This window comes from Lepidochelys olivacea (genome assembly GCF_965140295.1).
Source record: "Lepidochelys olivacea isolate rLepOli2 genome assembly, chromosome: 21".
Lineage (NCBI taxonomy): Eukaryota > Metazoa > Chordata > Testudines > Cheloniidae > Lepidochelys > Lepidochelys olivacea.
The window spans coordinates 3,040,939-3,067,665 of NC_140431.1; the positions used below are offsets into that span (position 1 = coordinate 3,040,939).

General features: G+C 43.5%; 1 protein-coding gene across 4 annotated transcripts in view; it reads left to right on the forward strand.

Annotated features, from left to right (window-relative positions):
* Positions 1–26,727, forward strand: part of KCND3 (potassium voltage-gated channel subfamily D member 3) — a 220,423-nt gene that overhangs the window by 170,118 nt on the left and 23,578 nt on the right. For all 4 annotated transcript variants that reach the window (XM_084611315.1, XM_084611316.1, XM_084611314.1 and 1 more), the window contains one exon: positions 6,047–6,209. In XM_084611315.1, the coding sequence (XP_084467441.1) occupies positions 6,047–6,209 (163 nt within the window). The remainder of the gene's footprint in view (positions 1–6,046; positions 6,210–26,727) is intronic.

Here is a 26,727-nt window from a genome sequence, read left to right on the forward strand (position 1 = left end):
TCTACATCACTGCCCCAACCAGGAATGTTTGACAGCAGCTCCATATGTGAGCCCGGAGATGCTTGATTTATTCCAAATGATGCTGCTTAAATTCACTTTGGAGGGGCTGGCACAGCAGTAACAAAACAACACAAAAGGAGAACTTCTCCTTTGGTTGCAGTGGGAGGATGTTGTGTAATGAATCACGCACCTGGATACTGTGTATGTATGCTAAACTTTTACTAAACACAGGGAGATTCACCTAGAAGTGATTTAGATCATACAGCAATTCCACCCATTTCCAGGAAGTGCTCCTTGTTTCAGCATCACAGAACTGCTCTGTCTCCAGAATTAATTAATGAATTAAATGTAGGTGTGGGTTTGAACATTGTTGCAACAATGCATGACCTTGTCTTTGTTCTCAGACACATGTAGTCAATAGAAACCCAGCAGTTCTAGTCCCAGAGAAAAGTTACCCTGTAGTTGCTAGATTAAATCACTCTGCAGAGCATATATCCAGCAGGGCACAAAGGCCATGTTATGCATCCCATTGATATGAAAATGGATGGATAGCTGGGTGGATACCCGGGTCTTTTAACGAATGGATAAACTTTTCTTTGACAATGAGCAGCCTAGAAATGGTTCACGTTCTTTTTGCTACTTTGTTGGGTTTTATTCAGTTCAATGCAGAGTTAGCAAATAAAATCCCAGCTTCTCCTCTTTCTTTCTTTCTTTTTCTTTCTTTCATTTTTTAAACTTATATTTTATTGAATAAAATCCCCCCAAATAAGGGAAGAGCAGGGGAAAAAGTTAGAAGAGCAGATAGGTAAGGGAATGGGAAGGGAGAGAAAGGAAAGGTGATCGAGAGGGAAAAGGAGAGCAACATCTTGAGTTACCTGGGACTTTTTCAGTTATCAGCATCACTTTATATTGTAAGACACATCCCAATAACCAGATCCCAATAACTTCTCTATATTTGCATGGAAAGTGCCATGCAAACTCAGAGGGCTGAATCCAACAAAATTCTGTGCCCAGATAATTCTGCTGTGTAGCTGCACACAGGCGTCAGCATTGGAGAGACCTATTAAGTCTCATTCCAGTCCAGCCTACTCGAGCCAATGCAGAATTGCTCCTTACAGTATATTTCCCAGTGTTTGTCCAAGTCAAGGTAAGAATATCTTAAGCAAGCTTCCTCTCCACACACTATGCTTGTCTGACCCTTTTATAGCGCTTCCTTTGAAGCCCTGAGTAACAGGGCAGCTCGCAATCGGTCTGTATGAACATACTAAACCGAATTCATGAAAATGGAGCATGTGCCAGACAGTTATTACACCTTCTGCAGATGCACAGTAGGGCTGTCTCTATGCTGCAGGTCAGCAGGGTTGTGTTTGAGGCATATGATTAATTTGCAGTTCTACTGCGTCCAGGGGCAGCAGGGGAAAAGGGAAAAAAAAAAGAATCTTGACAGCATCAAATGAGGCAGAAGAGGTTATTGCTTAACAAGAGCCTTTAAACTATCTTTGTGTAAGGCAGTGTCTAAAAAGTTAACAGACAAAGAATGATTTATTGATTAGAGGCACCGCATGGGGCTTTAGCACACTGACTGCAGGTGAATCCAGAAAAGGGGCTCTGCATGGTTCAATTAAACTTCAGCCAGTCGTGCGAGGCAATTACTGAAAATTCAGAAAACTGAAAATGCTACAGAGATGTGAAAGGCTGCTGTCACTTGGCCCTTTATGCCTTAAATAGAGCCTTTTGCTGGAGACAAAGGAATGCAGTAGCCCAGAGAAGATCCTGTCATGATTTTTTATGTCAGATATTGGGCCAAATAGCCTATGCACCTTTCAGCATGGAAAGAAAGCACACAAGGGACCCTCAAGCACAATTGTGGATACACTGTGTGTAATGGACTGGAATCACAACTGTGTTCCACCAAGCACTCCGCATTCCACACAGAGACATCCCCCAATCCCCACTCCACAGCCAGATTGGCGCATGGACCAGCAAATACCTAAAGAGATGTAATAAGCGAAGCACAAGAGAGCAGGCAAAGGAGAGCAAGTTTTAAAAACAACAAGATGGGCTTAGGGCTAGGAGCACTCTCAGCACTTTGCAGGGTTGGGCCCCATAAGAGAACCCAAATTTCTGTCATGTTACTGTGCCTGATCAGGTATTTTTCTACTTATACATCAGCACAGGGGTGCAGATAGTGATGCTGTAAAGTGTGTGAATGGCCACCCTCCAGGTGTAACCCCAGGTGGGGAAAAGCTCAAGTTTATTATATTTGAATAGGATGGTCCTGGGCTGAAGATGCTGGGTCGGGACTCACGAGAGCAGGGTTCAGTTCCCATCTCTGCCACAGACCCTTGGCAGGTCACCTCTCTGTGCCACATCTGCAAAACAGTCCTCCCTTTCCCACACTCCTTGTTTTGTTAATTTCTATTGTGAGCTTTCAGGCAGGAACCAACTCTTCCCACATGTGGAGCCCTGATCTTAGTCAGGGCCTCTTTATGGTACCCTAATGCTAATAAGAAACCACTGCTGGTGACCACAGTCAGCAAACAGCTTATTTTCCCCAATGAAGGAAGATGCTAATCCAAGCTTGTATCATGACTAAAAAGAAAAGGAGTACTTGTGGCACCTTAGAGACTAACCAATTTATTTGAGCATAAGCTTTCGTGAGCTACAGCTCACTTCATCGGATGCATCCTGTGGAAACTGCAGAAGACATTATATACACAGAGACCATGAAACAATACCTCCTCCCACCCCACTCTCCTGCTGGTAATAGCTTATCTAAAGTGATCACTCTCCTTACAATGTGTATGATAATCAAGTTGGGCCATTTCCAGCACAAATCCAGGTTTTCTCACCCTCCGCCCCCCCCCCCCCACACACAGACTCACTCTCCTGCTGGTAATAGCCCATCCAAAGTGACCACTCTCTTTACAATGTGTATGATAATCAAGGTGGGCCATTTCCAGCACAAATCCAGGTTTTCTCACCACCACCCCTTTTTTTTTTGTGTGTGCATTTTTTTTAAGAGATTGCCTCCTAGTGTCCAAATTTCGATACACCTTTGTTAGCAACTGTCTCACACAACATCTCACAGTACACACACTTCTTATTGTCATTTACATTGCAGTAGCAACCAAAGGCCAACCTACCAGGGCCCCAATGTGCTAGGTACTGTACAGACATGCAGGAAATGGCAGTCCCTGTCCCAGTGAGTTTATACTCTAAATGACAAGACGGACAAAGTCGTAGGGACAAACAAGTGGTCTAGGGAAGAGGGTAGGGGTGTCACAACAGGATGCATGCAAATCTTAGCCAGTCAGGAGGAGCCATCAGAACTGACCACTCCCTTAGTGCATTCCAAAGTTATAGAAGCGGAGCAGCTTGGGAATTGTCTATCACACACATTTCAGTTTGGGATGCTGAAAACAAAACATTCCAACATTTCCAAATCAACATTTTTGGGACCTTTTCATTCTGCAAAAAATGTCAATAATTTCAGCTTTCCATCCCAGTTCAGGAGGAAAAATATGTTCAAATATTGGAATGTCCCACCAGATAGAATTTCTGCTTATGGCTCTGCTCTGCATAGGAAGCTTTACCCATCAAAGCTCATGGATGGTGGAAGCAGGCAGGCAGATTTGCCAGCCAGCAAATGGTAAAAAGGTAAAGCCCATAAGTCAGTTTGAGCCCCTGTCCTCAGGGTTCACGGCATTAAAACAAAAAGATCCAAAACATGAGCAACGTAACTCAAAATACCAGGTCACAGCAGCCAGAGACCTTTCTTTCCAGTTTTCAGTAAGCAGAGCAGAGATGGAACACACCCTTCTCCTGGCCCCCTTTTCTACATTTCCCCCTTCCGATCACAGCCCCGCCCTAGATGAGCCGAGAATTAGGCAGGGAGCCAGGGAATCCTTTACATGCTGAACACAGGCAGAGCCTTTCCACCTTGTCCCAATGGAGCTGTGCTCCTAAGTCTCATAGGAGCTTTTGAAAATTCCACTTCTTGTGCCCAAAAGGTTTGTAACCTGGGTTCTCATTTGCAATACACATTTAAACAAGTTACAGTAATGCCTGAGTGCCTTAATAATGTCTGCTCTACTGTTTGTTTTTGTTTTTCCTTCCTCCAGCTTATAGCCATTTGTATTTGCTCTGATGGTAACATACACAATGAATGCTTTAACAAGGCAACTCATATATGCCAATAAGTTCAGTTGATAACTGACTTAATCATGTTCCTATTACATCACCTGGGTGCTAACTACAATGCAATCTTTACTGGCTGCTCTGAAGACACTGTAATCCATTTCTCCGGGTGTGAGTTTGACTTGTCTGACAGTCATTTGCAGAAGAGAGCACTGAAATCACTTCTGGAGGCAAGTGATCATTAACACCCTTCTCCGGCCACGGTCACCTCTGCATCTGTTGAGAGCAGGGCGGTTGCTGAAGCATTGCCAGTAGCTGGCACGCCATTAGAATTCCAAATTCTGATAAGCTGTGCTGTGATATGGAGGAATCATGAGTGATGGAGCAGTCAGCTGGAATTAAAGGGTCCAATCATTTGTGATGCAATATGGGGATTGTGTCAGACTAAACCGTAAATTCAGAATCCCAATTACCTTCGCTACAGTGCTTTGCCTTCACTATAATATGGCAGTCAGTGAGCTAGAGCAGCCAATCACCTGTCGGAGTCCAGAGCAGTTACAGGAGTTTGTTCCCTTAGGGAATAACAGCCATGCTGCTTCTTATTGCAATAGTGAGTAACCACAAGTCAAAGCATTGAGGGTTTCTCCACAGAAAGATAGTGCTGGGTTTAGGTATCAAATACAGCAGAAAGCTTTTGCAATATGCAAAATAAAAAACACAAACCAGCAGTAAAGTAGCACTTTACTCTGCAGTAGTTTTTGTCGTGTGAAATCTAAAGAAGTTAAATCAACATGATTTTCAATTGGTATAAAAATTAAGGGGATTCTTTTATCTCTGCTTATACCAGCATTATTCCAAATTCAAAATAAAATTGTTAATGAAGAGAGAGTTGTACAGAACGTAGGTTGGAGTTTTCTGAGATTTGTTTCAATATTTTCCATTCTCCAGTTGGGTTCACGTGCCTGAATTTCTCATTGAGTTTGGGGTTTAAATAAATCAAAAATTTCTGAATATATGTGAAACCAGAAGTATCCATTGGGATTTTATGTAAATATATAAATCAACCTAAGTTTTCCTTATTAATCCTAAGTGAATCCTTCAATGAACACAAACTCAGTTTTGAGTTTGTAAGATAAGCCCAGCAGCAGACCTGGCTTTGGGTTTCAGTCATTTTGCAGAGCTCTAAATCATAGCTTTTCTGACATTTATTGGAGCCAAAGGGCCTAATTCTCTTCTGACCTACCGTGGGGTAAATCAGGCGTAACTCCACAGACATCAGTAGCATGACACCAGTGTAAAAGAGGTGGTAAATCAGATCCCTCCATTACATGTGATTTGCTACACAGATTCAGATCACTGGTCCATCCTGGCCAACATCCTGCCTTCAGCCCTGGCCAACACCTGTACTTCAGACAGACATGAATAGCGAAATCCAAACCTTAATGCAGCTAGCCAATAGCATAATGCTGCACATTGTGAGAAAACGCCTTCCTGATCTCTGTAGTGATCATCTTATGCAGATACCATGACATGAGATTGCCACTCTCTTTAGTTGTGGACCTAAAATGAACCAGTCCTTTTGAAAATTCCAGTTACAGTTTCTGACTATATATTCACTGGGGACCAAGAGAAGGCTGTTCTAAGTTTTTGGTAAGGCTCCTGTTCAAGGCCTGACTTTGGCTATTATCAAGACACTCTCTTTGAATCCAACGATACTTTTGCCATGGAGGTAGTATTAGGATTGTTTGGGATGAAATGCACCAATGCACGATTGTTGGCTATTAGACTTTACTGTCCAGCTTGACCTTTCAGTTTATCTGCATGCTCAGTGAAATTACACAGACTCTTGGCATGGCTAGCTTTGTCTAAAGCAGCGGGCCCTCTTTTTGTCTTTGTTTCCCTTTAGTTATGGTGACATGGTGCCCAAGACGATTGCTGGAAAGATATTTGGCTCCATTTGCTCGCTGAGCGGAGTGCTGGTCATTGCTCTGCCTGTCCCAGTTATTGTTTCCAATTTCAGCCGAATTTATCATCAGAATCAGAGAGCTGACAAGCGAAGAGCACAAAAGGTAAGTCCCATTTATCCCAGACAGCACCTTCCACTGCCAGACTGCAGAGTTTACAGTCACACCGCATTAACGGTGACGCTGCTTTACTGGTAGTATCACAAGCCACACAGACGCAACATGAGCATTTTATCATGATGGGAGTTGCTATCATTAAGGGAAGAATAAAAGATATACACAAATCACAGGGCTAGGTCACCTAGACCATTCCCCCACAGGGGAAGGATTGTTCGTTATGATATTGTAATGAACATGGTCATGTTGGTATTTAACAGTTGTCCCTGTGTCACACAGCGTGGCCATTGGGAACTTTATGGGAAAAGCAGGGATAGAATTCATAGCCTTCTGCTCCAAAAGCCCAACTTGCTACACTTAAGCTAATGGCAAATCTCAAAATCATTGTGCATAAGTCATGTGAGACACAACTGCCACTTCTGTTTGTATCTAGTAAGGGCAGTGGTACACCCACACACCTTACCTACATCTACGCACATGTGCATTTACTCACACCTACACAAACACACTCATCTGCCCACATCAATACCCACACAATCTAGTTCACTACAATGTATTTTCATCTAATCTTGTTTTAAATGTATGAAGCAGTGGGGTTTCCATTGCTGCCCTTTATTACACACCAGCCTGGTTCCACTGTGATAAAAAACGTACATCCTTATTTTTTATCTTTATCAGGAGTTATTCACCCTTTTGGCAGTGCGGTCCCTTTGTCGTCTTATCATGTCCGAGCTTTTTAAAAAAAAAAAAATAAATAAATAAAATAAAAAGCTACTGCATGTAATACATAATTAGATGCTGACCACAACCACCAGCCCCTGGGAATTTCTGGGGTTTACTAGTGATATACTAATACACATGCATTGCATTCTTCATTTTGGACCTGCCAACTTACACGAGAGCCAGGATTGCAGAATCAGATTCTTATAGCTCCTAGAGACTAAGGCCCAGTATACACCTAAAATTTAGGTCAACCGAGCTCTGTCGCTCAGGGGTGTGAAAAATTCACACCTGAGAGATGTGGTTAACCCAACTTAAGTCCCACTTTAGACTCTGTTAGGTGGATGGAGGAATTCTTCTGTCAACCTTGCTACTGCCTCTCAAGGGGATGGCTTACCTACAGCAATGGAAAACCCTTTCCAACACTGTCGTAAGTGTCTACACTACAGCTGTGCAGTTGCGGCACTGTAGCATTTATAGTGTAGATCTAGCCTAAATATTTCTTATCTTCTGTGCAATGTTGTCTGCCAAGAATCCAGTGCTTAGGGGACTTGATGGAAGGTAGTAGAAGAAAGATGTGTTTTTTCGGCCCCAGGCAGGTATCTAGGGTGTGTCTCCATCTTGCATCTCAGGGGGCAGAGATGGGACCGGAAAATTTACAAATGTTGGCATTCTGGACCTATAGGATAGCAACAAATGGACAGCTGCCATGCAGAAATGAAATGCATCTGCCATATATTAGTTCTGAGTGTTGCATCTACATTCAAAATGGATTTGACAGTGTATATATATCCTTTAAAATTTTACAAAAATTCTCCATTTTACCAGTTATTTGAAATGTAGAGTGTAACACAATGTAATTTAGATGAAAAACATAATATAAATATGAAATATATATAAATACACACACACACACACATGCCCATTTGGTAAAAAGTGCCATCCACACAGTTGTTTCACATGGCATTAGCCATCATGTGGCTGGTATGAGTCTCTAGTAATTCACGTAGGACCCAGTCTTGCAATGTGATCTGACTTCAGTGGGACTGCATGTGGGCATAGGGCTCACAGAAGCAGATCCCTTTGGGTTTAAATTTTAATGCTTAGTAGCTTATACAGCAGAGCCTCACTGTATTTCTATACGTTTCCAGTGTTGTAGCTGTGCTGGCCCCAGAATATTAGAGAGACGAGGTGGGTTAGATGATACCTTTTATTGGGCCAACTTCTGTTGGTGAAAGAGACAAGCTTTTGAGCTTACATAGATCTGAAGAACAGCTCTGGGTAAGCTCGAAAGCTCATCTCTTTCACCAACAGAAGTTGGCCCAATAAAAGATATTACCTCCCCTACCTTGTCTTTGTATAGCTGTACTACAGTCCTGCCATATAAATACCACAAATGCATGAACCGGTAGATTAGATTAGAAAAGCGTTAGTGTATAGCAGTTTGGTGAGTATTTATGTATATCCCGCTCCTCCATTAGGTGACATAGGCTCTGATCTGACATCGCTGAAATCAGTGTACAGATTCTCGGCTGGTGTAAAGCAGCGTAGCTCCAGTCACTCCATCAGTGCACACCAGCTGAGAATCTGTTTCTGTGTGGACTTTGATTAGAGAAAATAGTATCAGGCCCAGGCTTGAGAAGCCTCTCGGCATACTGAGCTTTGGCTTCTTGGCTTTATGTTGTGGTGCAACCTGGAAGATAGAAAATCAAGTATCCACAGACTGGAAATCGACCTATCCAGAATTCCAGTACAGCCACCTGGTTGGACACGAGGTTATATTTCAAGACAGCAAAAGTCTAGCCTCTGCTGGTTCATCTTTGCAACTTCTAAATTGCGATGTATTGTATTTATTATAGGAAGGATTGAAGCAAGCAAGGTATGCATAAGGCTGCATAAATTCTCAACTACCACACCACTCTAAGGCTTTGTCGTCACTGGAACTTCGTCCGCAAAACTTTTGTTGTTCAGGGGTGTGAGAAAAACACACACACCCTCGAATGACAAAAGTTTTGCTGACGAAAAGCGCTGGTGTGAACAGCGCTTGTCAGCAGGAGAGCTCTCCTGACGACAAAGCTGCCACTGCTGCTTGTGGCTGGAAGCAGCTACACTTCGCGCCTTATAGTGGCAAGGCTGTAGCCCACAGCTGTGTCACTAAAAGGTGCATAGTGTAGACAGAGCCTAAACTGCCTTATGCATATACTCCAGTTACCATCTGGAGAAGCGAGCATCTGCCTGTTCATGAACTCCTCACCCATCTACCTGCAGCTTGTCAATCAATTAAGTTAGACTATGTTCCAATCTTGATATTCATAGGAGGTCCTTAGAGAGGAATGAGGCCATTAATCTGAAAGTGGATTTCATCATTGTTATCTGTGAAGGCTGAGATCACTGCACTGTTCCAGTGCTGCTTCCTTATAGCCCCCCTGTTAAATCTTTGTGACATTTAATCACATGTAAAATCAAGCTGCTCACCTACCTACGTACCAGTGAAAAAGACCTGAGTGCTGTAGGTAGCAGAGCGCATGTGCCCCTTGCAACGAATGAATGTTGTTATGGATACAGAACCATCCTCACACAAGTTTATATTTAATAGTGGAATAATTTTACTATCAAACCAGGAAGAGTGCAAGAATTTTCAAAGGAGATCAAAAGACACCAAAAACAAAGAGACACCACAAGGTAGCTTCAAACCCCAGAGATTGCTGTACAGTAACCAGATGGGTCTGTAATATAGCAGGGGGGATGCAGTCATGTCTCTGTTCTGGAGCAGAGCATCACAGGAACAGCTCAGAAAACAACACAACCAAGAGGAGAGAAGAGCCAATGACATCCATCTCACCGATGCACAGTCTATTCCAGCAGGCATAATGTTTAGGCCATGGGTTCTCAAAGCCTTTTAGTGTGTGGACCACATTTACCATAGAATTGAGCCTGGATCTTCACGTGCTTCCACTGGTGTAAATCAGGAGTGTATCTACTGAAAGTCCATGGAGTAATGCTGGTGTAAAACTAGCAGGAGTGAGTGAAGAATCACACCCTTTGTCTCCTGGGCAACTCTCCACCCATTCACAATTGCTTACCATTACTCTTCCCAGTGAGTGTGAAGTGCTACCATTCTGAGCAGAGGTGTTTTACATCTCACCTTTCCATCTACTTTACACAGGAGTAAATGATTACACTCAGAGCCAGGCAGGGGAGACCTATGCCTGGTAGGTTGTAAGAATATAGTAACCAAGACAGAGTATTTACATTCAGTGTATGTCTACGCTACAGGTTCCACTGCGGTAGCATTGTCGTGTCAACACTTACCAGAGTGATGGCAGAGGTTTTTCCATTGCTGTAGTAAACCCACCTTTCCAAGAGGTGGAAGCTGGGTTGATGGAAGAATTCTTTTGTTGATGTAGTTGTGTTTACAGTGGGGTTAGGTCAACCTCAAGTATCTGACACTGCAAAGGTCCAGCTGAATCTTGTTGCCGAGTAGGAATGTTAAATAACGTTCCCTGCAGCAAATCTGAAAATAAAATAAAAAACTGGTGATGGGGATGACTGGTCTTTTTTATGCTCTAGAGACAAATATCCAGTAATTGACTTTCTTCTAACTAGCTTAAATAGCACCTAGGCACCGCCTTGTCTTTTACAGAAGAGACTGAAGCAAAGATATTAAGTACTAAAGTGTCTGTTGATAAGTCCAAGTGACAGCCATTGCAACAAGAGCTGTAATGAGTTGAATTTCTCCTTCAATAATGAACAAAGAGCAATATATTATTAAATACAAGTTTTATAAACACACATGGAAATGAATAAAATCAAGACTGAGCTGTAGGAGAAATAAATAAAACATGCATATGCTCCAGCATCTCACTCGCAATCAGAAATGACTGTAGAAAATAATTTGATTCTGAATAGAGTTTGCGATAGACAAGGAATCCCAAAGCAATTTAGAAAGCACTGATACTGGTAAGGATGGAATATGAGGCTAAATCTGGACTTTTCAAAGCCTCCTAAGGGATTTGGTTGCCCAGCTCCCATGGGATTAGGTAATTAGGTGCCTTTTGAAAATCACAGTCTCAATTCCTATCCTCTACTCTGGATGAGCGTTGAAGCATATTGTGGAGTCATGGATGGAAAGCTCCCGTCTCTAAGATCTCCCAGAGTTCCAGCTGTCTCAGGACTCACTCACTGTCCACCTTCTCTTACAAGCAAAGTGTGGTATCGTGAGCTTGCAAAACTGCCTCTGGTGTTGCATCTGTTCTGTGCTGATAGGGTTTCAGTCTCTAGCACTGTCAATCCTCCAGCTTTCTCCAGCAGTAAAATCCTCTTTTAAAATTCAACACAAAATCCCCTTCACTGAACAACTGCATCCCAAATAGCACGCTCCATCAGAATCCCAAGTCCGAAGAATGCATTTCAACAGGTAATGAACAGGACCATATTACAAGCATTATAACTAAATATCATGCAGCCCCAATGCTATGTGCTAATGGAAAAATTAACTATGGTTCCCTGGAGGACAGATCCACAATCCATCCCACCTGCGTGTAGAGACTTCTATTTCAGACCTCGGAATCACAACATAAAGAACAACCAAACCATGTCCAATTAACAATTAATTTCCCAGAACTGTGAATTTACAGGTCACTCAGATACCTTTTAAGCAACTAAAAACACAATCCATTCATCACTAAATAGCAACATCTATAACAGATTCAAATTTCTAATTTAAAAAAGAAAACATCCTCCCATTGCCTTCATTTACAATATCATTTGTGATTAAAAAAAAATTGTAAAGAGAAATATGCCTTTGTAAATGTTGTTTTGGACAAATACTGCACAATATTCTGTTATTATGGCAACGTCTCTGAGCTCACTTATTTTACTGAAACTAACACAACAGGCCCTAACTGAGACTGGGGCCCCATTATGTACATTTAGTGAGAGACAGTTACTACACTAAAGAACTTACTATTTAAACAGATGACTCATCCATGGTCACACAAGACACCTATAGCAGAACCAAGAATTGAATACAGATCTCCTGGGTTCTAGGTCCATCCCATAACCACAAGCCTATCCTCCCACATTGCTATGGTATCATCTCCATGCAGTCAGTATTCATATTGAAGATTTTTGCATGGATTCATTTTTCTCCCTTTTTTTGTTGGCTGTTGATCTGTTTTGTAAGGAGGATATATGCTGCTAACCTTCATGCTCACATGATTGATTGCTGCTCTTATCAGAGTTGCTGTATTGACACACACGGCGTATAATTTTTTTCCTAGATTTGAATTTCTAATTCCCCTTGGCATTGCATAAATTGCTGGATTTGTAAAGTTTTCTCAAGTCAGAAGCATGAGTAATCCTCACATGCTGATTACTGTAGGAATACTAAAGAGAAAGAAACACACACAGCAATGAACTAATGATAGTCTCACTGGGGATTTGTCTATGGGAGTTTAGAAGCTACTATAAACATCATGTGGATTCCAGCACCATCCCCCGGAGGTTTGATTTCCATCTTCTGGAGTAGGACAAATAAGTAATGGTTAAATTTTCCACCTAATAATAGTAATAGCTCTTTTTATCTGTAGATCTCAAAGGACTTTATGAAGGAGATAAACCGTATTACCCCCATTTTACAGACAGGAAAGCAGAAGCACAAAGAGGTGAAGTGACTTGTCCAAGGTCACCCAGCAGGCCACTGACAGAGCCAGGAATAGGGCACAGGTCTCCTAAATCCCTGCTGCCTGGATCACATACCAAGCTTGTCACTTTACTGTAGTTGGTGCGTATTGCGGGATGACCTGATGGGGGAGAGACAGAGCGTGTGGCACTGGAAATACATGTCTTAGCAAACACCTCTGGGGGAGGGAGCAGGGTTGAGCTGTGAAGTCAAGAGGCAGCAGGCATGCAGCAGAAGAGAGACTGAGATTGAGACGGCTTGGCAGCAAAGAGAATAAGAACCCTGGGAGCAGGGTGACGTGTCCTGAAGACAGACTGCCGGAGATACATCATGGGATCCCAAGGTGTGGCAATATGGTTCCTAGCTACGGTTTGGGGCTGAACTCTGAGCACGAGCAGAAAGATCTGGACATAGTAGATGGAGGATTCCTCTCTCTGGGCTGTACAGATGGAAGATTCAGCCCCACTTCTCCCGCCCCCACTTCGTCTGAGTGTAAAATAGAGACAGAAGCCCAGGGTGGAAATCTGGCTTGCTATAAAAAAAATGAGTTGAGCGAATCTATTTTCTGGGTAAGATAACAGAATATTTAACACAATAATGAACCTCTCCCTCCCCAGGAACGTGACTATCACTTTAGGAACAACTAAGCCACTGAGTGGAGTGCGGGGGGCTGCAGAGCTGTACTGAACCCTGCAGGCTCAGAGGAGTAATAAGACGAAATAGAACAGTTCCTCCTCAAGGTGTCTAGTCTGCATCATCCTTCAGGGCATGCATACTAGATCCCCATAGTCCCTGGCGAGACCTCTCTGGAACATGGGCTAGTGCAAGGAAGGAAGGGTGGGGCATAGGCCTTGCCCACTAGGGGATGCAGCCAGGTAACAATTCTAATGCTTCCCTGAGTACAGGGAGTGTAAGTGTGTCTGGTATCAGAGGAGTCTTGCAAGGAGGGGCGGGACAAAGCTCCTTGCACATGTGCTAGCCCTGTGCATCCACATAAGGGTTGTCATACACTGTTCCCTTTAAGGAGCAAGCTAAGCGATGGCATTTTTTGCATGAAACACCACAAATGCATTTCCTAGGTTTCGGCCGTGCTAAATACGCCTTGGGCTCACTCTCTCTTTTCTCCATCTGTCACCAGCATGGTAAATATTTTGAGTGCGTCAGTTACTGTAGATGCTTTAAAAGAACTTCAGTCTATTGCAGGAAGCACAACTGTTATGGAACATAAATACATTTTAAAATCTGGAGCTAGAAATGGTTTCCTCCTGTTTTAATGAACTCTTTTAAAAGGAGTAGGCATAGCTGAAGTGTTACTGCAGTCTGGCTATTCTCAGTAGGTCAGTGGTACCAACTGACACATTTTAGGGCAGCCCTGAGGCTGCTCTAAACTACAGCAAAGTTAGGACAAATGTAAAGCCAGTCTGAGAATCAGGGCACACCCCACTCTGCTGTATCCAGTGGAGACAAGCCACAGCAAAACATCTGAGTCATTAAACAGAAAATCTCTCTGTCAGCAGCCAGATACTCCCCCCTCCCTAATCTACAACTTAATATTCAGACCGTGTATTTAAATTCTCTTCCAAATTTCCCCAGCCTTTGCAGTTTTGCGCAAAAGAATTTCAATTTGCAGGCTCCTAAAACTAGAGATAAATGCAGCTGAATGCGTGACTTAGACTTGGGTCATCTAATGAGCAGTAATAAAGGCAGAAATAATGTGAGCATGTCATATCTGGCTGAATGTGATGTTCAAATAGATGTACAGATAGGAGGATAAGAGTGAGATTAAACCTGAGTTTTCCAGCTTAATTTGAGCTTTAGGTACAGCTGTATTATTTCAGAAAGTTGAGAAATGGGAAGGCATTCAACAGCACTTATGCTTCCCTACTTTATCATATGCTAAATCCCAGCTGTTGTTGCTGCTCAGGAGGTATTGGCCTAACACGGAGATGAGTTCAAATGGCATGAGCAAATATTTGCAAATGTTTATTAAAATCCACACACGTCTGTGAAAAACAAACAGATAAAATTTTGCCTTAAAGAGGAGACAAAAAAAAAATACCCATTATCAGTTTAAACACTTCAAAGATAAATTGCTCTTCCCCCAAACTGTATTACCAGAGAATTAATTACAAGGAGATCTGGCAATCTGAATTCATTGTGCAGTGTTGTCAAATTCTCTCCTCTGGCATGCAGCAAAGACCGGGTCAGCCTCAGTGGGAGATGAATTGATCATTTCTGACAAGTTTCATTTGGTAAATTTGAGGGGGTGGCGGGGGATGTTTATTTCTGAGTGATATTTTAAGAACAGAACTTCTTCCTGACATTGATACAATGCTGCTCTTGAGTGAATGTCACAAACACCTTTGAGTCTGAGAACTGGAATATTTAAAAGATTCGACAGTGGAGTGGCTCTCCAGCTCAGATCAGTATTAGCATCTCTCTCACATAAGGGTTCAGTTTGTACTCATGCTGGTATGGGCGCAGTGAGAAGAATAGGCAGGTACAAGTATCTGATCTGGGCTCTCCGGGCAGGAAGAATGAGGATTGCAAATGTTCTAAAGCACCCTCCAGTGTAAATCCGTAGTAACTCCTCGGAGAGGTTTAAGACAAACAAAAGGAAATCTTTCTTCACACGACGCACAGTCAACCTGTGGAACTTGTCTCCAGGGGATGTTGTGAAGGCCAAAACTAAAACTTGGTTCAAAAAAAGAACTAGGTAAGTTCGTGGAGGATAGGTCCATCAGTGGCTATTAGCCAGGATGGTCAGGGACGCAACCCCATGATCTGAACGTCCCCAGTCTCTGTTTGCCAGAAGGTGGGAGTAGAGGACAAGGGATGAGTCACTCGATAATTGCCCTCTTCTGTTCGTTCCCTCTGCAGCACCTGGCATTGGCCACTGTCAGAAGACAGGATGCTGGGCTAAATGGACCATCGCTCTGATCCCGTGTGGTTATTCTTATGTTCTTATATTCTTAATAAGAGACCCCTAAATATGCTCAAACCCCGAACAGTTTCCCTTTGGGGAGAGGAAGAGAGAAAGAATAAACCTTATGTGACAGATGTTAGTCACATTATGCAACAGATGTCATAGTGATGATGGACGTATAGGAACCTGAATAAAACAGAGAAGATTTTTGACTGCAGGTTTGATTCAGTTAAACTTCCAAAGGTTTGAGTGCCTTTGCAGAGTTCATGTGAATGATCCAGAAATCTTGAGCCTATAAGACTGGTGGAGAATCTTGAGAGAACTATTTTTCAGAGAGAATTTAGCCTTATGGCTTCAAGGGGGAAAGCAGGTGAGACCTTAGTAGCAGCAAAGCTCCTGTCTTCACACAAATGCCACAAGTGGTGACAAAAACAGGAAGGGAGGCAGCAAAACCCCACAGACGATATTAGCTCTGTCGGGCAAACTGCTCCGAAACAAAATGTTTTTCAAAGTGTTGGGGGAGGCCTCATTTCTCCTTAATCTCCTGGGGACATTGACACTTGTCCTTTGTGTCACTTAAATTGTCCTGCTTTAAAAATAACCAGCTCAGATGCCTCATTGAGTTGGAAAGATTCTATCAAGCATAGCAAACAAAGTAATAACAGAAATAACAACTACAGATCCCCTTTCCAACTGCAAAGCTGCTGGGGGGAGAGGGGGTCTGGAGGAAGCTGTTTGTACCAAGTCTTGTGTACACTCCTCTCTTCTCTTCTGAGAACAGAGATCTCCCCAAGCTGCTCCAATTACAGTCCAACTAATTATGGCAGTACCAAGCCCCTTGGCTCCAGCATCATATCCCTGGGAGAATGAAGTGTTGGCAATAAACAGTAGCAGGAACTCTGGGCTCTGTACAATTATCTGGGTATAAAACTTGGGGCCTGATACTGGGAGGTGCTGGGCACCTGCAAATCCTACTGAAGACAGCACTGCTCCAGACCAGACCCAGGCTTGGAAATTCTGCAGGCTGTCATGGATTGTGGGGTCTCTGCGATTGGGTCCTGCAGCCCTTATAACCCAATAGGGCAATGCTAGGAAGTAAGGGCTGTGTGATGGAACCCTCAATTTGTAAATTTAGGGCCATTTCTTCTCATTTCCTCTTCCCATTTATTACTGACTAGTCCTAAGCTTTCTATCTAAGTAGTTAAAGACACTTGCCATATCTGCTCTCGGTGAACCCTTCCATAGACTAAGCACATTCAGCCCCATCTTCTCAGGGCTCTTGTATTGCATCTGAACCACGCATCTTGCTTTCAATAGCAAAGAGGCATTGCTAAGCTCAGCAGTTTCCTGGTCACACAATGTCAGTGCCCTCATGTCTGCAACTCTAGGAGTCATGTGGTTTTCACTCAAGGTGTCTTCTTCTTCTTTTTTTTTTTTTTTTTAAGGTCAGTGCAGCCGGCCACAAAGAATCTAAAGGACTTTTGCCATTTGTTGGTTTATTTGTTGTTCCCTTTCAAAAGGCATTGCCTTGCCAGTTACTAAGCGCGTGGTGTTTTGGACCCTTGGCTAGCTGGCTTGCAGCCAGTTTTGCAAGGTGAATGTGAAACCTGGTTAGTGTTTCCACTTTTTAAACAAAGGAGACTCAACTCTGTTCTAACAAAGCCACTTCAGGCCCCACTGCACATGCCTTCCTCTGGACTGCTGGCAAACAGGGCTGCCAAGGCACCACTCTCATGGTACACACCTTTGAACAGCCCAGCCAGTCTATGTGGGCTCAAGAAGTGCCTTTTCTGGTTGGCAGGCGTACTAGCCCATAAAAAAAAACATACCATGACTTGCCCCTCTGCTCTTCAGACTTCTCACTGCAGAGGGTATGCCCCACTCTTCGCAAAAAACCTCCTTCTGGTCCCACTCCAACGTGGAAGAAAACATGGGTCTCACTCTTCAGTGCTATTACAGGGGAGTGTGCGCAGTGGGGCGGGGGGTGTAAAATCCTGCAGCAGCTGTGTGATTTGCAGCATCAGCCAGGCAGCCTGTGTTGCTGTTGGGCTGTCGTCTGGTGGCCAAATCCTCCTAGAAGCACTGGCACCGGCAGCCAGCGGTACTTCGGAGCAGCCAACTCGGCTGAGGTGGGCAGGACTCTGAGCCAGGTGTGTCTCCGGGGCTGTCCCTCCTGAAGCCCTGCCCCTGTGCTAAAAAGGCATACTTTGGAAGTAATTCTGGGTAATGTTGGTGCAGCTAGGAGATTGCTGTGGACAATAGAACATGCAGAAATTCCTTTGAGTAGGGGCATGTCACTGATGTTGGCAGACATTTGCTGGCTTGCTGAACGCAGTCAAACCTCTAGAGCTGCCCCTGGTGCTCTAAGTTTGGCAAAGTGAGTTCTCCCACGTCTGGATGTGCCAAATCTTGGCTTCAAACCACAGATGGCAGGTGCTCAGGCTGCATCCCGGGAGGTTTTCTGGAGCTTTTCCAACATAGCAGGGGGGGAAATTTGACTGAAGGGATTGGGGGGTTTCAACACACACGCACACAATGAGAGAGAAGTGTAAGTGTAAATACTCAAATGCCAAAGTATTCTGTGGACAACAGTGTTAAAGGGTCTTTATGATAGAGTGGTTAGATTTGCTAAGCAAGCAAAGATATTTAAACAGCTGATAATCTCAAAGTGATTAGTAGGGTTTTAGTGCGGCACTTCACACGAGCTAATCTGAAATTGTCCACTTCCATCTGAGTATAAAACTTCAGCAACCACAGAGCTTCCACAAACCTTCAACAGATTCCAGGCCTTCGGTAAATATGCTTTTGAGTATTCTAGTTTAGTGTGTTCAGTATGTTTCATTTATTAGCCAGTGGCCTTTGCTTACAGCATTTTGACCCTAGAAGCTCAGGAAATGTGTTGTAGAAGCTTTGAAAGCCTTCTTGTTCCATTATGAGCATCCAGCAAAGGACCAAACACCAAATGTAGATAAGGGGAAGTACTATGAGACAGGAATTCATTTTCTACAGCTGCTCTCACATAAAACTATATCCCAAAATGCTTTACAGTTCTGAACATTACATGCAACCAAAGAGTATATGGTATAAATTAGGAAAAGCAGTGGAATGGGCACATTGTCTGGCAGAGGAATTAAAGCATTCAATCATACGACTAATAACAGAGAGAGAGGGAAATAAAGGGAAAAGGAAGAAATAATATCTTTTTAGATAGGAGTCGATGCGGTGAACAGAGATACAGGGCAGATTATTCTAGGCAGCAAGAGCTACACCACTCTGGCCGCTCAGTAAAAGACTTAAGGGTGGCAATTCTGCAACAGAAAAGCTTCAAAAACAGACTCCAACGAGAAACTGCTGAGCTTGAATTAATATGCAAACTAGATACCATTAACTTGGGTTTGAATAGAGACTGGGAGTGGCTGGGTCATTACACATATTCAATCTATTTCCGCATGTTAAGTATCCTCACACCTTCTTGTCAACTGTCTAAATGGGCCATCTTGATTATCACTACAAAAGTTTTTTTTCAGAGTAACAGCCGTGTTAGTCTGTATTCGCAAAAAGAAAAGGAGTACTTGTTTTTTCTCCTGCTGATAACAGCTCATCTTAATTAATTAGCCTCTTACAGTTTGTATGGCAACTTCCACCTTCTCTGCATGTATATATATATCTTCTTACCATATGTTCCATTCTGTGCATCTGATGAAGTGGGCTGTAGCCCACAAAAGCTTATGCTCAAATAAATTTGTTAGTCTCTAAGGTGCCACAAGTACTCCTGTTCTTTTTGCGGATACGGACTAACACGGCTGCTACTCTGAAACCTGAGAATGTTTTTGCACTGGCAGCTGTAAATCTGTGGAAAGGACGGAAGAAGTAGCTGTGGAAATGTTTAAAAGGGAATCAAGGCAGCACCAGGAAAAGTCAGAAATAAATGTCCTTCTGACTGTTTTGCTTTTGTTATTTTCTTCTTGAGAAGCACTTTAGACACAGCCTGTTCCCTGCATTACAGCGCACATCCCTGTAGGCACGGAAAATGTGACGGCAGACAGAAGAGAAGATGAAGAGTGATGATGATGAAGAGAATATTTAACACTAGATTTATAGCATCATCTTACCCCTGAGAAAGATGTCTGACACATCTGTCAATAGAGATAGCATTAGCATATGTGATTTGCTGCCAAGTGGGTTTGAAATTTTCAACGTGGTTGTCTCATTCTTTTGGCTGACTCGGGGCAGGATGCCCTGTGAAAGTGGTCATCCTCTGGAGCATGGAAGGGAGAAGACTAGGAGAAGCTAACATTGAAACAATCTGGCTAAGCAAGGGAGGCATTATCAGAGCTCTGCTCAGATCCATCAGGCTAGAGGACAGGGAATGGTTATTTAAGGACCATTTAAAGGAAAGAGGTAGATTGCAAAAGGGGAAGAAATAAGGTTAAAAACTAGAGCTGGTTGACATCTTTTCAACAAAAAATTGCTTTCCAGAGGAAATGAAAGTTTTTCTTGAAAATTTTTAGGTTTTTTTATAAAAAACAAAACAAAAAATAATCAGCATTTTGATTTTTTGAAATGTTTTTCCCCCTTTTTACCTCCCACCTCCTCAGTGGAGGTAAGGGAGAGTTCGGGAGGGGGAACACTGAAAGTTATTGGAAGGTTTTAAAAAGTAAAGCATTTTTCTGATTGCCCCCCCCCAAAAAAAGTAGCAAAAAAGTCATAGGATTCATTTTCTTTGATTTTTTTTTAACCTATGTAGCCTTTTCCAGCCATCTCTAGTTCAAACTCCTGCTCTCTCTTCCCCAAACTGCATAAGACAATTATTTAGATGTCCCTAACCCATCCTCTGAGGGGAGGATTCAAACAGGTGAACCAGAGCTGAAAGGCTCCATCTCCCACCCATGTGCACATACTTGGACACTGACCCTGTTTAAAATCATTTCTTCACTCATCCATGAGGCACTGCACATCTGTTGCAGACCCTGACAGATGCCCCCTTTCTCTGCTATCACCCATTACTGGGTTGTAGGCTGTGACCCTTCGAGCACCTTTACAAATCTCCCCCACCCTTTGGTGGTTCCTTGGTCACCCACGTGAAAGGGTTTCCTCTCTGCTCCCTGCAGGGATGCAGCGCTGCACTTGGAGAGCACTGCCCAGGTGGCTAATTACATAACGCCATTGGTAGGATTTGTATTAGTTAATGTTGTCTTCTCCACCTGAGGTGTCTAAATAAACCAAATCCGAAACTGCCTAAGCCTTGTCGAGAAGAGCCGCTAGCAACATGCTCAGCTGAAAGCACTGAGGAGCCTGGTACTGAGCTCCAGTGATGCAGCAGGGACTGTCTTTTTGTTCTATGTTTGTACAGCACCTAGCGCAGCGCAGCTCCTATGTGCTATGACTGGGACACCTAGGTGCCACAGTGATACAAATAATACATACTCATCATCGTTTGGGGATATTGCCATCTGCTTGTGAGTACCCCACAAACAGAAGAAGCTAAATTCATTGGAGAAATTGCTCCTTAGGAAATATTTACCCAGCTTTCCGCTCTCCCATGGTAAAGCAAAACTCTTCTGTTTACTATGCAGACTGTGGCGTGATGATAATTCGAGCCACCTGTTGTTCATCTAAGTGTAGCTGCTGAGACCTAACTCAGCATTAACTCTGAACAAAAACAACAATAAAGAGGCAATTTTACATATTGTCCACCGGCTCCGTAATCCGGCAGCAAGTTCATTTTAGTCCACATAAGAAGCACAAGCTTCGTTAGCTATTGAGTCAGGACAATTAGAAGCCATTCTAGTAAGAACATGTAACAGTGCTGGAATGCAAAAACAAGGGGCAGAGAAACAAGTAACCATGACAACCCTAGAGCTATCTGCTGACAAATTAGGGGCCCATGCAGAATGTGAGACAGGTTTCTCAGCTGGGTGCTCAGGAAAGCACGGGAGGGTGGCAGTGGCCAGTTTTTTATTGCTATTATTATAAGGACACGGGATGTGCCATGGACTCACATTCCATCTTTTAGGACCCTTTTCCTCCTGTTATTGAGCGTGACCACAGGGCTGGGATTGCAACAATTTCCCCCCTGGAAGGCAAAGGGAGGAGACATGGAGTCTCTGGGAAGAGAGGCAGAAACTAGAGCTGCCATTTGCTGTGAACAACAGCTACTCTGACAGACCTAACGACACAGGAACAATTCTTATCGGCCAGCACATCCTGCTCTTTCCGTTAACTGCCCACATTGGTCCCACTCTCTCTCCTTATGTAGCGCTCCCACAACAGCCCCCACTACCAGCTAAGCACACAAAGCATGCACCCTCAATAGGATCAGCCAGCGCTTCTCCCAGCTCACGATTCTCCATTAAATAAGAAAGGGATAGCTTTGTGCAGCCAAAGGGTCTGTCATTCTACACGTCTGTCTCTTCCAGGGTGGGTTTGGCCTCACAGGGGAAAGCTCTCGTCCCTAGGGCAGACGGAGTCAGACCCTCTCCACCACACACTCTTCTGAGAGTCCCCTTTGCTATTCCATAGCTTCCTTCAGCCAGGCCCAGGCCCAGTGGCTGCACTGGGTCAGGCAACTCTCATGGACGCATGGGATAGTTAACCCTTTTCCTGCCTCCCATGGGATGAGGTTAATAGATCACATTACAATCATTGCTTGGGAAGCTATTCTGGGAGGATGGGGGTGTAAAAGAGCTTGTCACCAAAGAAATGATAAAGCCACCAGCATTTCTAAAAATACATGTTGGCGTTGTGGACAACAAAAGCCAGCTGTGGGTTTGGGTTTGGTTCCTTAAGTGAGAGGTTTGGATGTCCAGATAACTTTGCAGACAGACACTTTTGAAATCTGTTGCCATATTTATGGGGCTGAGGTACAAACTAATCTTCTGGAAATCAGTTCTTAGGAAAAAAAAACCTTTTTTCTTTTCTTTCTTTTTGTGTGTGTGTGTGTTTTGTTTCGCTCTGTCATCTCTCCTGTCTCAGCAAGGGAGAAAGAATGAAAAAAGACTCAGCTTGCCAATTGGTATCATTTGCCTTGCAGAGATGATTGCTCTCTGTGACTGTTGGGCACAGCCCATGCAGGGAGAGCACTGGAGGTGGGGAATTGGTCCAAAGGTTACAGTGAAGAGAAGTGAGAGGGACAACAGCTTCCCCTCCTCTCCCTGGCTCGGGCAAGCAGCATGCCTCATAGCTGCAGCAATAAGAGCTCCCCCTACTGTTCAGTCTACTTGCAACCAATGGCTATACCTATCACTGAGTTGTGGCATGCTCACCTTAACTCTGCCCATCAGTGGGTAGGGTTGTGATTTGTGTGAAAGAAGTTATAGAGGCAAGATACAGAAAGACACAGAGAGAAATCACTGACAAATACATAGTTATCATCCTGTGCATGTTAGTGTGATGAAGAAACTTCAGTTGTCCTGATGGGAGAAGGAATGCAGCAGCTTCTCTATTAGTAATGCAGCATGGCATGGAGCTGTTTTCTTTAGAAGACATGTATTAAGTGAAAAGTGTCTCTGGTTTGGAGGCAGATTCCAACAAACCGATTCATGCGGAATAGTGTCTTACTCCTTGAGTAGTCCCATTGATATCAGTATTCAAGGAGTCAGGTACTATGCAGTGTAAATATGCATGGCAGAATCCAGTCCTGATTTATTAAGGTTCTTGTGTAGCCCTGAAGGAAACAAGAAACATCACCATATAATTGCAGAAGAATGTTTAAGTTCCATATGTTAAATGCACTCAAATCTTTCTATCTCATCAGTCACTCTATGCTTAGTGGATAAGCTGAGGCCCATTGAATTCCATATTCTGTGTATTGTTCTATAAATAGATTGCAAATCATGTCCTTCTGTGTTGGAAAAGATTAAACGATACATTGCATTTGATATGACTATCTGTTGCTTTAATAGAGTCCAGGGTAAAATAAGATTAAAAGAATCACAGAGGAGTGGAGGGGAATCTTTCATCTGTGGAAAGCAATGAAGAGACCCAAAATAAGATAAAGGTCTGACTTTAAGTGGCTCTGTCGAATTATATAGGAGTATAATGAGCTCTACACAATTTAATTTCCATATGCAGCTCCACTACAGCACACCCAAAGCAATAAAGAATGAATATTTAAACCTGGCTCAAAAGCTGTTTTAATGTAAAGATTTGAGGTGTTCAGAGGAAAATTTCCTAAGAAAAAGAGTTAGAACAACAGTAATGTGATTTGTAGGAAATACACTGTCCTCTCCATCACTTCATTATAACAGCACTGCCTGCCTGTTGCAACATCAAGTTGGATCCAGGACTGGCATGATAATAACCGGCTATTATTACATGGGACATTTGCTTTTTCAACAGTTATTATTCCTCTCAATGCATGTAACAGGAGCAATTCATAACTTCGCAGTCCAGCTTGTTTCCAAGCTTCATTTAAGGTGTCATGTCAGCTTCTCGGCATCCTAAGTAGAACAGGTAATCAGTGTGTGCACTCCGCTGCAAACGCAGCAGCTTCCTTGAATTCCTTGGCTTCTTTCTTTATTATTTTTGCACAGTGCTCTATTTACCAGCGGCAAAGGGACCATGACAACAATCAGTAGGTCAGACCCTCTGCTGAAGTTATTGGCACTATGCTAATTTACACCTAGCTGAGGATCTGGCTCATTATTTCGCCAGGGCTGCATGTGTACTCTGGGCTCCAGCTAAGTAGGAGAAGTGAAGTCTTTGATAAATTTCTTTTGGTTTCAATGTTAATGAGGGACCTGAATATTGTTGTAGACTAAGGCCATTTTAAGGACGGTTGAAGATAACAAGAGGAAAACAAGAAAGCACTTTCCTTCCATCTCCCGTTTACTCTGACACTGTAGCTAGGGTGTGGCAAGAGCCACTGCTTTCCAAATCCCTAATCTGCTTTGTTACATTTTTCCATATGCAAAGGGCAAGCCGAGAATTTCTATCTAGAATGCAGGTGCAAGCCTAAACTCTACTCCAGAGAGCGGTGGAGCAGAACTATAGATCCCTACTGTATACTGGGGAGGGGAATCTGGCCCTGACTCAATGGCTTTCATATTGCACTGTGGAACTAGAAAACCAAACCATAAAAGCCTTCAATCAGCTATCTTTGATGGCGGCTTTCTTTCAGATACAAGGATTTTTTAAAAAAAAGTGTTGTGCAGTCGTGCAATGCAGTACTCACTAGAGCAGGCACCAAGAGGGCTACAGATATTCAAACCATTCATTATTTAGAGGAAAAAATATGGGAAGCAGCTGTTAATTATCTAGTGTATTTGTGTTTTCTGCCAAGAACGCTCTTACTGTGGTTTTAGCTGATACAATTGGATGGGCTGGCTAATGCTAATAACAGCTCCTGGCCCAGTAGGGCGGGAGCAGGAGTGAACGTAGGACTCTTACACACAAGACCTGACATCCTCTGCTTGTTTGGGATGGTTACAAAAGACATAACTGATTGTGCCAGTACTATAAAGAGATTTATTTTAGACTTCAGCGTATTGTACCTCAATCCATACTCTAAAAAGGAATGTATCTTCCAAATCAAGGGCACAGAAAATCTGGAGGGCCACAGGAATCTGGCAAGTAAGAAATGATATCAGAGACTAATATCAGAGAAACCAACAATAAAATCACTCTCCCTTAGAAATATATGGAAATCAACAACAACAGATAGGTAGTTCCTAATCCTGCCATCCGGTACGAGTGTCTCTTGGCCTATAACACCTGTTCCTTGCACCTTGCCTAGACAGATTAGAGATGGAGTGTTGAGATAGATGACGGGATACTCTGCCTTGGGACAGGCTGTACTCCAGGTCCTCTTACAATTCCATTACTGATCCCAATGGACAGCATAGGAAGGTGACTGCCAGGGTATTGCCATAATGTAGGGTTTGTCTGTCTATCTAGATATATCCCCCTCATCACCATGACATCTGAGCAGCCCACACATAATGTTTTAGGAAAGTCCAAGTGTCCTCCCTGCTCATTCTATGCTGCTAGATTCTGCCACATTGCATCTTGAAACTGCAAAGGCTAGGGAGAGGATCCACACCTTTATTGACACCCGCCTTTCAGTCTCCTCACTAAGACAAATGCGGGCTAAGATAGCCAAATTAATGCTCTTAATGTGCAAATTGCTGTCATATGATTGTTATTATTTCGAATGAATTATCTTCCAGATTTGGTAATATGCACGTTGAGCTCCTGTGGTTTCCTAGCAACTCTTCCTACCACCTCCACTCTCACACACGCACTGGGGACTGCTTTTTTCTTTTCTTTTCAGCTCTAACAGTGCCCAAGACAATATTCAGAAATAGTGATCTCATGCTCTGCCTTGCCCTTTGCGAGTCACTAGGGCAGGTAAGATCTGGGAGGAATGCACCCTTCCTAAAGGCATTAGCAGCAGATCAACCAAAATACATGATCCTCCACTTGTTTGTGTCTACTAGAGCCCTCCCTCATCGAAGGACCAACCTCCAAGCGTGGGTCTGGGATGACACAGCCAAGCCCACCAGTCTTTAAAATAGGATATGACAAAAGCTGCATGTAAATGCAAACCTTAATCCCTAGGGCCCTGACCCTGAAGTTGCTGAAGTTCTGTGTGGATGCAAGAGTCCATTTCAGAACAAGAGCCTAGACCTGTATGCCTGTGGGCTGGTGCAAGGTGTTCTCAGAGGAAAGTCATTGCCCCTGGAATTCACTTCCCCACTTGCTCTGACAGAGCCCAAGTCTGTTGGCTTTCCGGGCACACAGAAAGGTCTTCCATTAACTCAGGGTTGCCTGTGGAGTGGGCAGCATGGGGAGGGTCATGGCAGGGCTGGGGAGGTCCTTTTAGTGCATTTTGTTTGGTGTTGTGCAGGTTTAAATCCTGGTCCATGCACCATGTCCATGCAGTGGGGACAAAGCTGCCCCTGAGGGCCTGTTCTGGATGCCTGGCTGGAACTCATTGTGCTCCAACAACCACTAGCCAGTGCAATGACTTTCCAGCTTGCCTAGATTAGAGCAGCTAGGAGGCTTCTTGGACTTGCCCCCATCTCTGGGTCCTATATCGAGCTCAGCTGGATGCCAGAGTCAGGGCATTTACATTTCCTGGCTGCTCATGTGCCTGGTGAGATACTCAAAGGAACAAGGCTGGGTTTTGTTGTAAATTTCAGGCAGGCGGCAGCAAACTGGACATCACCCAGTGA